We start from the raw sequence: 15,883 nt of genomic DNA on the forward strand, positions 1-15,883 counted from the left end.
GGTGATTTCCAAGTGGCAGTACATGTGCACTTTTATTAATATTCAGATGTATTGCATTAGCACAGAACCTGTACCCCAGTCTGCAACCGGCACTTGTATCAAGCTGCTCTATTCAGGTTGCTGCTATGACAACTATCCAGAGGCAAATGTCAGGTCAGCTCCCAGCATATGTGTCTAGGCCATAATTGCTTTGTCAGAAACCTAATAGCCACCTACTCCTACTCTTCTAACAGCTAAAAGCAATATTGTTAAAATTACTAAATATTGCAATATTCTTAACACCCTATTCATATGCTACCAAAGCACTGAAAACTTTACATTTGCCTTCCTTTTATCCCCCAAACTAGAATACGGGTGAAGAATGTGTTTAAAGTGCCTATTTGCAAATTTATGTTCATTTATGTTTCAGTGTAAACCTGGGATCATTAAACTTTCTCTTCCTTGGGGTTTAGATATTATCTTTCACTCCACCATGATGATTATTGATATTTAATTTGCCTGGTTACAAATCACAGCATGGAAAAAATTACAGCTGTCATCTTGATGAGAGGTTTCTTAAAAACTGCATTCAGTGTTTATCATAAAGAACTGCTTCACAGCATCATAGTGCATGACAGTCTGTGCACAGTGCGTGGACTTGCTCTTATCAACTTGAAAAGCTCAAATAATTGAAGATTTTTTTTACTGAGTTTAGCTTTTATTATTAAAGAAACTGGTAGCTTTCACGAGACTCAGAAATGTAACCCACACATTTATCCTAATCTTATTTATCCTAACATTACATCATATCTTTTAACCTTATTATTAAAAAAGACATTTAACGTTTATATTGAGGGAACTTTATTGAGATGCCTAGCAGAGAGTGAAATAATTCAAGCAGAGATAGAGATGAAGTAATACTCTTGCAACTTCAAAGTTGTCTTGCATCCATCTCCAAATACGAGCTCATGTGAGGAATTAATGTAAGTCTGCATATAACTGGTTTGTTCAGTGAAAGGGAAATTGTCTCCCATGTGCACTTGGAGATTAACAGATATCCTAATAGCTTCATTGTATTATCTTCCATTTGCCTTGTAGATAGTCATAAAGAATAGCTGAATTAAATCAAACTAAAGAAATTATGAATTTTACAAGAAAAGTACTATTCTGATGTCTGTGCAGTGAAGGTATGAGGACAACACCTTTGTCAGGCTATAAAGTTGTATGACTGTTATTTTCAGCTAGTCTCTGGAATGAAAAGAAACCGTACTCTTTAAATTCCCATAAAAAAAAAAAAAAAAAGAAAATGCAGAAAACATTTTCCTTATCATGTATATTCTATAAAATATTGACTGACAAGCACTCTGTGAAGAGCCTACTGATTTAAAAAGCACCAGCTCTGCCTGAGAAATGCCTTTGTTAGGACGGGAGATATGTAAGATAACTTTCATTTTCTTCTGAGCTTAAGCTCTCTTTGGTCTCAACTAGTTACTTGCTACGTAACTACAAAAGAATCATACATTGCATGTCTGACTACTTGGATGAAAGGATGTGTATGTAACTCACTCCTTTGGTTGACCAGAAAGCTCTGCATGCTATCGTAGCCCCTCCATGAATTATTCACTGAAATGGAGGTCAAATTGCTAAAATAACATGGACTGAATCCAGGAGAGAATCCAGTCCACTGGCTTCACAGTCATATGTGACCACTGTTGTCCTATCCCCAAATATAATAATGAATTCTCAGAGGTCCAGATTCCTAACTGGTACAAATCAATGTGGTGCAAATGAAGCTACATCAATTTTCTAAATGATCTAGTTGATTATACACGACATGTCCATAAAAAGGTTCATACACTTCTACAGACATACTACTCTGTGATTCAGTTCTTTTCCTGCTTTCCCATATTCATCCTTCTTCTTTGCTCCCAGGTGCTGACATTTTGCCTTGATCGCCAAAGACTTCTTATTTCAATTAGAAGAAAAATGCTTAGTCATTAATTTTACATCATGATAGCATGCAAAAAGAATTAATTCTAAAAAACAAAACAATGAAACAAAAGGCAGCTGTTATAAAATATACTTGTGTCCAAATAAAAGGTGAAGGCAATTTTTTTCTAGTATCATTCTTCCTTGCTTTTCCAAAGGAAGATTTCACCTTTTCATCTTCCTTCGGAAAAATAAAGGGGCAGGTCTGTCACACACCGATGTATATAAACTACTGTTTCCTCTTAGATCTTCCCTTGAAGATTTTTCATAGGTCTTTTTGATTTCAGACAGGACAGTAACAAGACTAATCCACCTCCCCTTTCCACAAAGTACCATAACCCAACAGTGCTCCAGGCTGTTTTATGATGAGGTTTTATAAAAACTACACCACACACATACCTGTTCCAAAAAAGCAAAGACTGGTAACCATTAAAAAATGGTTAAGCTCTTAAAATATAACTTCCATTTCTGTGATCGACAACAAGTAGAGCCACAGAGCCGAGGCCTCTGCAGCAGCAGCCCACAAAACAGGCATCCCAACCTCTGTTCACTGCCCAGGACAGTAATGAGTGGATGACTTTTTCCAGATTTTTCTACTTATTTAGCCATTCTTCTTTTGCCAACCAAGACACAATTTGGTTTGTAAAGTGAAGGACACAACAAAAGAAGTCATCCTGTTCAGCACACATAATGAATGCATGTAAAAAAGGCTGTATTTTAGCTCTACTTAATTTGTTTCATGACTGTCTTGTTGACAGTAGTCCAGAACTTCCACTTCAGTGAAACTGCTTCACACTGAATATTGTTAGAGATGTAATTTTCCCAGGAGAGCATCCCAAGATATCACTCAGAAGCACAGGAAATCTTAAGGATTCAGATAATGCCTCTCCTATCTTTGACTGAAGCAAGTCATGAAGGTCAATCCAATTATTGTTTCTATATTTTTTATCAACTGTGATGAAAAAAGTCCTCAAAATTCAAGATTGGAGTAACTCTTTTTCAGTATCCAGACTCAGCAGAGATGATTTGGAGAGCAAGACAAAAGCTCTGCATTGCCTCTGTACCCACTGCCTGATCTGGCCTGAGGAAGATCAACCAAATCTAGCCCTGTGCCATGAGCATTACACTGTTTGGCAGTAGAATCAGTAAACCTATAAAATTTCAATATATAAATCTATAAAATTTGTGCAAGGGAATAAATTATTTTTACTACCAGGCAAAATTAAAAAGTGTAAGAGACAGAACTCTTCAGTCCGGTAACAGGTATCAAATATATAACTTCTCAGCACTTAAGCTACTGGCCAACCAACAGAGCTTGATCTCAAGATAATGAAAATGCACTGAAGCTAAAGAGAACACTTGAGTAACATCTAACACAGTCAGACAGCCAAACCATTATAGTCCAAACTACCATGACCTAGTAAACACATTTATATTCCTTACAGAGAAGTCTCAGAAACTGACAATGCTTTTACTGTTGTTGTTTTAAAAGCTATGGGAAGTTACTAGTTTCATGACAGACAAGACCACATTGATAGTCCCATTATGAAACAAATTCATTGCCATGAAAGAAAGAAACTTTAAAAATAAGTAATTGATGCCAGTGAGACCAGCTGTCATGAACTTATTTTTAAAATTGGAATTTTGTGGGCAGAAATTTTCAGCCTTGAGTTAGGAAATACAAAGATCACGTGAGTGGAATTTAAGGCATACAGGTAGAAGGATGGCTTCTTTCTGCTTTAGACTTAACTTTATCAGACTTAACAATATCCCGAGATCACGGCTATATTAAGCACTTCAGCTGTCAGAAATACTTCTAGAAAGATATTCATAAGGTGCAGAATTTGTGTGTGTGCAGACACACACACACTTTGGAGAGGTTTCTTCTGAAGAGATAACAAATCTGTGCACAGGATTATAGGTATGTAAAGCCAACCCTTCACGTTTACCTGTGAAAGAAACAGCTAATACTCATGACTATGGCCAATACTCTATCTGTTCAAAAGAAAAAATTAGCTCTTAGAAATAGTTTTGACTTTTGTTTCTTTTTGCTGAGCAATAATTGAGATGGTTTTTTACCAAAAGACTGTTAAAATTAACACTGTAGGCAAAAACATAATTAGTTTGGAAATTCATATTATTTTACTGAAGTACAGACTTCCATTAGGGACATAGAGGCAACATGCTCGGAACTTCCTGCTCAGGGACCATGTTGTACCAGGGACAGGAGGAGAAACGGAGAAGAAGAGGAAAGAGCATAAACAAGACAAGAAAAGGAGTTCAAGAAGCTGCTGATGTTTTGTCTTAGCTTCAGGATTGGGTATAACACTGTGTTCTTAATACATTCATGTTTTATGGGTAATATTCTGAAAAAGGTGGTGGTGGGGATGCAAATTACATCTCACTTTGAGGCAGACCACCCCTCTGGAGAATAAAAGGCAGACCTTCACTGTGCTGCGTGCAAGAATAAAGCACCTTTAATGCAATGCTTCCAGTCAGCTCTGAGGGGAAGTGATGAATGAGTGCTCTTATCAGATCCTCTTAACAATCTACTTTCCAGGACTGTCTAATGCTTGTCCTCCATTGGTCTCTTGATATATTTTATGAAGTGGTAATTTTCATTATCCAAATCTTATTTCCACTTTCCTCCTCCCAAATTTCCACTGAAAGCCTGAGTTCACCCATGGGTATAATGCCCAATTTTGAAAATTTATGTTTAAAAAGGAAAAGTAGAGACATGCTAGCAAGAAAACAAGGCTTTTTTTTTTTTTTTTTTTTAAAGCTATGGAAAAGTAAAAACAACATGCTGAACTGAACATTTTCAACCTTCCTCTGTTTAAGAAAAAAAATCCAATGAAAATATTTCATTTTGGATATATGTAAGAAAAATTAAGGAAATTTAAAAGTAAGTAAAAGGAATAAATAGGAAGAGGAGAAGGATAGAACCCTTTTATCTATAAGGCACTCTCCCTGGATGTGAAGATACAGGTCCACTTCCCATCTCAGCATAAGAACCGAGCACAGCAGTGTGTGTTAAATACCCCACTCAGAAATATTCTGGAATGCTTTGCTCTCGGTCTATTTTGCTAATGTCACATACTTGGAATAAATAATTAAATTTCAATGGAACTGGAGCTAGAATCAAGGTTTTCTGCTCTAATGACTTAACTATTTCGCCCTGCAGGGTAAATTTCTCACTATAAGTTTTATGAAGCTACCTAACACACATTCCCATATTATTTTCCAGCCAAAACTATTCAGCAAATCTATCCTGAATTCACAAATAGTTTTGCAAGCACCAAAGCTACATCAGCTCAGCTAATTTACTGCTTGCTGAATGAAATGCCTGGTGCTATTTGCAACTGTCTCCACAGTGTTCCCAGAACTCACTGCCAAAAAGAGGGCAGAGCTGAAGGAAGCATAATCCAACACCTGTTCTTCGTAGGCAGCTTTGCTACTTTAACATCAAGACTGTAATTAAAGTGATCGGTTTGGAGCCGTTATGCCTACAGTTTTTTAATTCTGTAATGAAAAGTAAAGAAATACCTCTCCCCTCAACAAGAACTGTTACTAAATCCTTCTGTGATAGTAATACCACAAATAAAAGAAAAAAAAATATGCTTTTAAAATTCTGTCTACAGTTTTAAAATTGTTTTTGTTTCAACAGGTCTCTGGTTCCCTCGAGAGTATTACAGGATTCTCATTTAAATCTCTCGAACACACTGCCTCACTCTGGCTGGACCAAGGAATTGAGCCACTAGTTTTGTGCAATGAAAGTAACTGATGTTTGCACAGGTCTTTTCTAGTTCTTGGGGTAAGCACATCGACTTTGTAGCTTTTTTTTTTTTTTTAAATTTAATTGTTACTGAAAAATCAGACAACAAATGAGAGAATATAAAACCTGCAGAATCTGAATGAGCTTTACTTCTAAACTAAGCCATACTCAACATTACAGTGCTTTGACATTCCATGCTATTTGTAAATTTTAAGGCAAATATACCACCATAATGAAAATACTAGCCAAAAATATAATAGTAAAAAGAAATAGCAATATCTACTCCCAGATGCTAAACTATCAATGTTCTAGGGATAGTAGTAGGAATCCTTTAGTCAGTCAGGGCATGATGGAAAGAACTCAATGGACTATGTATGAAAGGAAAATGCTCTTTTACACAAAGTTCATCTAAGATATTACTAAGATTTGACTTTGTGATAGTCATGAAGAGAAATAAAGCAAACAGACTCTGCAATAGGATGTTAGACATTCACTGCATCTGTGGAGCAACTAAATAAACTCTGGAATGAACTACTGGTTTGATTTTAAAAAACAAAGAAAACATGCAATTCTCAGCAAATTAAAAATTATGAAATCCTAACATGCATTATAATAGGTGAATAACCACACAAGAAAAAATAAAATAAATATTGATATGAGCTTTAAAAACTCACTAATAAGTTAATTGACAGCATTTTGCTATATAACACAATAACTTTTCTGTTTCCGGCAAATACGTATTTTCAGAAACTTACACTATTTCACCTTATATTTACAAATGCATACACATTTTGAAAGATAATATGTGCACAGATAAACAGACTGACTCATGGATACATGCACCATTTCTGTTATTTATGTAAATTATATATACTGTATGTTCTGTTCCTTTTAATTCTAGTTTCAGATTACACACTATGCCTTCAAAATCTACAACCATTAAAAAGCAAATATACAGTTTTATCCAGCTAGACATTATAAATATATTAGACACCCTCATTCAGCTTATGTAAATATAGACAAAGACATGCTTGTGTATTCATTTAAAGAACTACAGCTTTTGTATTTTAATTATTCTTGCTAGTAAGAAACATATAAGGGATTGCACCACCCTTCTGCATGGCATCCTATGTAAATGAGTCCAGTGCATTTATAAATATGGATGTGGTAGACCCCCAAACAACACAGTACCTGCTGTCTATCCAACCGCATCCTTTTTGCAGCATTTCTGCTTTCACTCTCACAGGCGGAAGCCAGGATACTCTCTGCAACTGCTGAAGTAAGGTGTGAGGGAATAGGTCGTGACTATGAGAGAAAAAAGAAACACAGAAATTATTTCTAGCATAATCCACGATACCCTTTTTCAAAGCACACAATACCATCACCTAGGCAGGAAAGTCCACTCATTGAAATGCAGTTTATACCAACAAAACAGGGAAATGGAACTTGTAAAGATGAAAAATGAAACTAGTTAGATGTTAAAGCTGCAGCTGATCCATAGATCCACGAGAAGCCCTTTCCCCCCACAGCTCTATTGTCCAGTGTGTTTAGTCTGGCTCATTAAACTGTACTTTGAACAGACAGTGGCATATTCTCTGCGTTCCAGCAGCACTCTGGCCGTCTGATTCTTGTTAAGAAAACTGAAAGGCTTTTTATCCTGTACAGCATGTGACAGAGATGAGTAGTGGGTTTTTTATAGTCATAAAAAAACAAAACAAAAAAACCCAAGTGATAGGGTTGAAACATCACTCAAAACATAACAGATTGTCAGAACATTTCAGAGCAGTCTCAATCTGTAGTATATGAGTATTTGCATTCCTTGCTGCAACATGACTGATGTGATTAAAATGATGTAAAAAAAAAAATCTGTTTTTCTTTTGATAATGCCAGCCTTCCAACACTGTAGATATTTTGTGGTTCAACTAGATATGGTTCACTTTTCCAATCTGAAACCTCTTATTACTAATTTCATAGCATTTACATGTTTTAGGTTAAAGGTGCAATGAATCCCCCAAAACCAAGGGAATGCCAAAATCTTTTTAGTTTCATTGGTTATGAAAGCCAATATGACCTTCCCTACCATTTCATTAAGAAGACTATTTACACACCTTTTTCTCCTAATTACATGCATAACAATCTTTCTGGAGGATGAAGCTCACAATAAAACTAATCTTCTTCATTAATATACAAAGAGATATCTGAACTACCAAGAAAATAAAGAAAATGGGGATAATAACACAGATACTGATATACATACCAGAGACTGCAATTTATTGAACCAGGTTCTGAACTTCCATAAATTTTCAAAGCTTCACTGAACTCAAAAGTACTATATAAATTTATACCTACTGAGGAACTGGCCAAGTGTGTGGGTTTTTTGGTTGGATTTTTTTGTTTGTTGTTGGTTTTTTGGTTGTGTTTTTTGGGTGGGATTTTTTGAAGAGTTACCTTCTTACTCTCAAAAGCATAAATATGAACCTGCTATGAAACGTCACTGAGTTTTGGAAGAAAGTTTGGAGTATTTCCATTCAGTTCTTAGACAACCTTAGAACAGATTCATTATATTGGCTCAACTGATTTTATGGTTTTCGTAACATTCCAGAAACTGAGGAGCCAACCATTACTAATATTACCTTTTTACCTTTAAAAATTAAAGTCCATTTATTGACTTTGGATGTGCCCTGCAGAATGCCAATTTTTAATCTGACGTTGTACTTTCTCTAATGCATGGGACTACAGTCTGTCTGGGACCAGAAGCCAAACTAGCTTTTAGAAGTTGACAGGGATTTATGGGTCTTCCTCACTAGTGCAATAGGCTTATTTCTCCCTAGTCATACCTGAATGAGCTCTCTGGCATCAGTGTAACAGCTGTGTAAGAAAGACAATCAGAGGCTGCAACACTACAATAAAATATATTTGGATTGATTTGACAGAACAAACTATTGAACTTGTTTCCAGTTTTGAAAATAAATCAGTCTAAGAGATGAAGGACACTGATGCTAAACCCTGGTGTCGCTACAGAAGTTAACGTTACAGTTAACAGACACCTTCCTCAGAGCTCCAGAGGAGGGAGTCTTTTAGAAGGTGACATATGAGACAAAAAATGTTCTAACCAAAAAGTAACATGAACCCAAGTTTCCCCATCTTATTTGTTTATGGGAGAGAATAAGTTTATTGAAGTGTTTTATAAAATAAAAAAGAGTTACCATAAAAATCAAGCAGTCATGCTTTTCTCTGAAATGCAGTGCAGTGGTTATGTGTTCACTCTTGAAATATTGAACTCTAAGTTAGTATGTATACAAATGAGGAAACCTCCAAGTAATGGAGTACCTTCCTCTTGAAATATGTGTTAACTCATAATTTCTCTCACTCATCACTGCAGCTGGCTGTTGATATGTTCATGTCAAGAACTATCTAGAGTGAACCTTAGGGAGAATGTAATGAATGCACAGTTGAGTCACCTGGGGAATAAAACACTGTAACAAAGCACCAGAGAAAAATCATCTGATTAAGGTTTGGGCTCCATCAACTTAACTCAGGCAGAGCTCTAGTCTTGCACTGACTGAGAAGATGAACACAGTCCTCTGTCACTAAATGTAGAGCTGTTAAAAAGAGGATTTTCTGTTCCATGAAATGCCATATCCGTGAAATGTCAAAAAGATCAATTTTGAAAAGACTTGCCTAAGAGGAAAAATTGCTTTGAAATAACCACTTTTTCAAAAATGTTTTTAAATAAACTGAATTAATAGCCTCATCTTCTAAGCTCAGAGGCCCCTTCTGGCTTAGCTTAATTTCCTCGTCTTCTATACTTCTGGTTATTCATGATCTCTGTCATGACTACCAGCTATAAAACCACTTCTGCAAGAAGCTCAAGCATCCCAGTCCTTGTGGGGTTCTGAACATTTCTCAACTCCCTATCTGAGAGTGAGACAGAAAGGCCTTGGGAAACATGGCAAAAGCAACATCATTCAATTCTGCAGAAGGGAGTCAGCAGATCTCAGCCAAACCAGCATTTTCTAGGTTCCCAGACTCCCCTCTGCAGAGCTGAGAGCTGAGTGATGGTTCCTGCATGTTTGGGACTACAGCAGGAAATGTGGGAGCCAAGCAGTCCTTATTTCCAAGGGCTTCCAGGCTCCCCCAATCCCTGGATCCATAACCTGCCCACTGGACTAGCAGGAAACCAGATGTCATTTTACTGAATTATGTCAAAACAGAAACTTTTGACAAACTAATATTTCTTAAAGGGGGGGAAAAAAAAAAAAAAAAAAAAAAAAAAGGGCATTATCAAAAAAATCCCAACCAGCTTTAACTTGCAGAACACACCTAGTGTTGTTTGATACATTACATTCACAGCCCCAGTCTGGTATTTCTTTCACTTCACAGTGATGTAAAGCAGGAAATAACTATGCTGAAACTACCCATGTGTAAAACAACAGAAAAGAAGCAAGCCTCTAAACTTTAGTCTACCAAAACAAGAGATTTACATGGCAAAATTAGAAGGCAGGATAACATTTTTGTTGTTTTGAACCAGTGACAGAAGAGGGGCATGTGAAAATTTTATAGTAACTTTCAGGTGAAGAGATGAATAAAACTTAGAGGGAATCTGGAAAACAGCTTAATACAGACCTTCTGAGAAGAATACATGCCTCTGTCCATCACATAGCAGCGGTATACGGAATTCCTTTGTGTTTACTTGCAAAGGCAATACCGCGTGTGACTGCACTAAAACGGCAGCCACTTTTTGAACACACAGTGGTTTTTGGTTTTGTACATCTCTTCAGCTGACACTCAACTAATGTTCAGCCTCTAACATGATATAGGCAACAAGCATTTTGACAAAAGATGTAAGGGAAAACTGCTAGATTTCATGTACATGCGGATGCCTCTGTTTTTAACATCTTTTGAAGTGACTGACATTCAGGATGTGGCTGAAATTCCCTCAGTAGCCCAAGGGAAATGACCAACCACCTCCAGTCCTCTCATATTTGAAACTGCATTTAAAGGTTATTTAAACCTGATTCCTGAGACCACCACAGAGCCTGTAGATGATGATGACAACAAAGAACAAACATACCATATTGGACAGGAACTTCTGCATGGTTTTAAGAGAGATCATTTTCATGCAAATTGATATGAAGACTTTATACATTTATCCCTTATCTCTTTCTGAAGAGTGTAAAAATTATTGACAGATATACTTTTGCAGATTTCTTAATGAGAAATCAAATTAGTCAATACTTCTTCGTAGTCAAATAACTGTTGGCCTTCTTCAAAGAACATTAAAGCTAGTGAAGATCTTTCCATGGCTTTGGTGGGCTTTAGATCTGCCTCTCAACAATCAAAGCATCTTACAACAAGACTTTCTGGAGTTATGGAGTAGTCCTGCAAGACTGCTGATTTTTTAGTAGTTGAAATCAGAAATCCTTGGCCCAGATCCTCTAGAAATTAATTCTATTAGTATAATCTCTGATTCCTTAACATAAAAAAGACTAGCACTTTCAGTATGCTGTAAAATACCCATTTGCAGTACACCAACTGTATACAGTATTACCAGGTCTTTTGTTTAAAGTGAGGTACCTTTGCAGTATGTTTTTGGCGTGTTCACACAATTTCTGTATTTCTGTATGGAATCTAAAAAACCACTATGTTCTAATTTTAAAGGTATATTTTTGGTATAAATCTACCAATTATTGATATAATAGATGGATTATATTTCAGTCTAAGCCACTAGGAGCAGTATATTCACCAAAAAGAAGTTTGCGAGTACGTGCTGTCCTCCTGTGGTTAAAGATCTGTTGTCCTTAGCATTTTTTGTGAGATCCAGTATTTACTTATGACTAAAAGCCAAAGCTGTCATAGAGAAGCTTGGTCTAGATACTCTTACATGTTATCACCAGCCTGACTCAGTTCTGGAAAAATACAGCTATCTATTATGTCAGAAAATGGGCACCCATGCACACCCACTAAAATACCAAACATTATAACCTGACATTTGTGCATAAATACTACCTTCTAGTTTAGGCCAATTAACACTGAAAAGGAGATCTTCCAGTATAAGACAGTTGCAAGCACATAAACATACAAGTTACTTCATTTTGTTCATAGAGATCCTAATATAAATGTATGAACTCTAATATAAATGTGTGAATGAGAAAATATTTTATATATTACTCAAACTTGGAAAAAAATAGTTTCAAATTTTTCAAAGTGATTTGGCATCTGAAGGTGAAGAAGAATGCCTAAGATGCCTCACTGACAGTAACTGAGTTTTTCCAGAGGTACCACTAAGCACTTCTTCACATGTTGGGCTCCTAACAACATGAACATCCCCAGTGCTATCCTGCATGTCAGGTTTTTCCTCAGGTAAGACCAGTTCATTTCCAAGACGAAATATTGAAAATTTGTCACAACTCTTTCATAATAACTTATAAGATCTAACACAATGTGTTAAAATCCCCAACATATTTATAACAGTATGCAATACCTAAATAGCATTTTTCATAGAAAACATCCAAAATACTTTACAAGACAGGGTACACATTATCTTCACATGAGATTTTTTTTTACGCAGTGAAATGTATGACACAGATCTACCCTACACTACACAGTTAGTTACAAAGGATTCAGAAAGCTTTCCACAGAGTGTTTTTAAATTTACATACTGAAGTACAGTACTGCACTCTATTGGATGTACTTTTGTAATTGTTAGTACAGAATAGTGAAATATGAACCACCGGACTTGCATTATAATGCTTGTAGCACTGCATTTCAGTCTTGGGTTTGATATATTTTGCTCAGTCTTGCAGTCTTGTAATACTCAACTGTAATACCTACTAAGGAATTCAAAGAAATAACTAGAAATATTTTCTTAAATGACAGAAGAGGCTTTTTAAAACATTCAGTGATGTTCACATCACTTTTTGAAGTTTTCAGCTTTAAAGTACATTTAATTGAAACTTGTGTGTTGCACCTTGATTATGACAGCACCTAAATATATCCATATATATCTTAACTTATCCATATTCCTGTCTAAATGTTAAGCAAGTGACACAGTCCAATCAACCACTGTTCTGCTGCTGCTGTGCCAAGTGGGGCTAGCGGAAATTTTAAATGACTTATGTGAACAACAGAAAGAATATCCAGCTGACTTTATCCACCTAAAACTCAAGTATTCTGTCTAAACTAGTCATCTAGTCTTCTTTTTTGTTTCATTGAAAAAACAGGTATCTCCAGAAGTTGGCTCATGAGACAGCTGGGGATGAAACCCTCTGGATTGGTTCATCTAAGTGCTTCATTGATTGCTGAGGGAGCCCAAGTCACCTGATTTTTCTAGCAAACTTAGGTAAGATTACTTCTATCCCAAATCTATCTGGTATTTCAGAGTGACAGAGAACCCCAGAAATCACCATGCTAACTCCTTCTAAGTTAGGTGGGGATTGAATTGAACACTCCAATAGCAGTTTACTAGCAAAACATCAGAGGACTAGGAAACACTGAGTCTGATTTAACATTATTTCTTGTTTCCCTAAACAAATACACTGAACTGGCTCCCCATCCTTAAGCTACTGTCACAAACCAGCTAATCAAATAACACTGCAGCAGAGGTCTCAATCTAAATTAGAATCACAGCATAAGAAAAACTGATGTATTTACTACTTTTTTCTGATTTCAAGCTTACAAGTAATCAGGGCGAACATCCTTCTTCCCCAGATTTTTTTTTTCCCATAAAAAAGGGGGTTTCTTCTATACCAGAAATTATTGCCATTTTGGAGGGGATTGGTTTTTTTCTAAATTTAATAAAAAAAGTGAAACTAATGTCAAAATTGCATTCCTTTCTTTTCCTCTTTCACAGAATGTAGAAGACTAATCACTATCAGGTTGCTAGGTATTTTTCATTTTTTAGTTTTTATTCTTTTTCCAAATACCATGTCTTTTTCAAAGCCAACTTCCTCACATTTTCCAAGGTTACTGGAGAATGTGTAACTTTTTCTGCCACTCACTTTTCCAAAATTGCCTATACTTGCAATAGTTATTGAAAAGCAAAAGGTATATGAGACATTTAAAAAGCAGTTCTTAAAAATCACGCATACTCACTTAACTGTTTGGGGGGGGGAGAATATTTAAGAGCCTTAGGGAAACTGCTTCTAGAATTATTGTTTTTAAGGATATGTGAGACCTAATGGTCAAAGTTTGTCTGAGAGTAGCTTTGCCCTTTTTCACCCAGGTAGCCCATCAGACTTATATAAGCTAACCACTGTCAAACAAGGGTGAGATGCTTAGAAAATAAAGTGACCAATCAACAGAGTTTTGGGTATAGTACAAAGCAAGAATTCTGTAACTATTTGTAGATCTTCATGTAACTGTTCTTGTGATAGTTTTCTTAATGCCTCCCAGCTTATGAATCAAGATTAGGTATGCATCCCTGAATCCACAGACCCTCATCTTCCTGAAAAAGCTTATGACCTTTCCAGGCATAAAAGGCCTGCGGACTGAAAAGCCACGTGACTGCAAGGTCAGCTGGACTATTCAGCACTAAATTCTGTAAATAACGAAAGCTTCCTCTCTCTAAAACCAAAACTTAAAAACTAGATACCTATCCCGAGAAATCTTAATGAGGCAGATTTCAGAAAATGTACCCCCTTCTGAAAACCAGCCCCTACCAAAGTTGCTCAGTCACAATATAGAAGCAGTCCAAGACACTAGACACATTTAAAACACCTCGATCAACATGTGCACAGTTGGAAATTGTGAAAACACCTCTTACAGCCAATTGGCACAATCAGATGACAGAAGCAGTGAAAGATACAGAGCTTAGCTATTTGTTATTGAGGCTGGCAATAGGACAGAAGGAGCTGGGATGAACAACATCGGGATGTAACCGAGGAACTGTCTTCAGGCATAGTGTGACTCTTCTTCTCTGACACATTCAAACTTGTCTTCAGACAAGGAAAAGCATTTATGACTAGCCTTTCCTCTCCAATACATAAGAACATTTTGTTCTTTGATACTATTGTTTTCTATTACAGTAGTGCCTAGGAAGGAGTTTTGGGGTTTTTTTTAAACAAAACAAAGAATCTCTTTGTGAATGAGAGTTTAAGACCTTGCTCTTGCATTGGGATGCACATAGAAAAAATGGCATAACTGTGGAAAAGATACTGTAAGATGCAGTTTCAAAATGAATGCAGTGAGACTGATGATAGTAGATCATGAAGATGGGAAGATGAAGATTGTAGTAAGAAAATTTAATTATTAAGTCAATTCAACCTAATTTGATTATTTCTATCTTCCAAAATTTTTCTGGACTGTAACTAAATAAATACATACCACATATCCTCAGCAGCTGTCTACTATCTTTTTTTAATTGGCATTCTTCTGTAAATAAAGAGTCTGGGACAAGTCTAAAGGACAGATTTTAAAAACATAAGTGAAACAGGTCATTTGACCATTTCAGGGAGAAAATTCCTCTTGCATAGCATATATGGGTCACAAAACACTTAGTGTATACAAAGGAATTCTCATTAATATCAGTCCTTGAGAAAGAGGCAGCAATATATTTTTTTCTTTTGTTTATGGGCTAATGAAGAGAAAAATAATTTCTTTAAGAACATCAAGAACTTTAAGAATTTCACAAAGTGCTACAGCACAGTGCAGATGGAAGCACAACCTAGAGATCCCATCCAAAAGCCAGTGATTTCAGGACTTGAAAAACTTCCCTCTCAATGAAAGATTCTGAGCAAGATCATAGAGTTTAGTAAGAGAACATTCTCAACAGTCCATAAGCAAGGGACAATGGGAGGAGAAAAAAAGTCTTACAATTTATGAGAAAAACCTTGACAGTGCCTTGCTGAGGGATATGCTTGTGTCAGAACGAAAATGGCACAATTACAAGCTGAACAGTCAAACGGGGAAGGCATTTCCAATGTAGAAAGGGAACTCCTCAAAGGAATATTTGTAACAGGGAGCTAGGCAAGCTGCCTTGGATTCCACACACAAATATCTGTCATAAGTAGAAGCAGAATAACTATAAGCAACCTCTTGAAAATATTAATACTAAGAAACACACTAATTAACAATACGAACACTCATGAAACTGAGCCCTTCCCATTGCCTCAGAACTAGAACTGGCCTGTTATACAGTAA

The 15,883-nt window shown here is 36.2% G+C and overlaps 1 protein-coding gene across 5 annotated transcripts in view; it reads right to left on the reverse strand.

The window, feature by feature from the left end:
- The window catches only part of NOL4 (nucleolar protein 4), a 200,992-nt gene that overhangs the window by 29,186 nt on the left and 155,923 nt on the right, over positions 1–15,883 (reverse strand). For all 5 annotated transcript variants that reach the window (XM_074880413.1, XM_074880420.1, XM_074880406.1 and 2 more), the window contains one exon: positions 6,935–7,048. In XM_074880413.1, the coding sequence (XP_074736514.1) occupies positions 6,935–7,048 (114 nt within the window). The remainder of the gene's footprint in view (positions 1–6,934; positions 7,049–15,883) is intronic.

Source organism: Strix uralensis, chromosome 1 (genome assembly GCF_047716275.1).
Source record: "Strix uralensis isolate ZFMK-TIS-50842 chromosome 1, bStrUra1, whole genome shotgun sequence".
Taxonomy (NCBI): Eukaryota; Metazoa; Chordata; class Aves; order Strigiformes; family Strigidae; genus Strix; species Strix uralensis.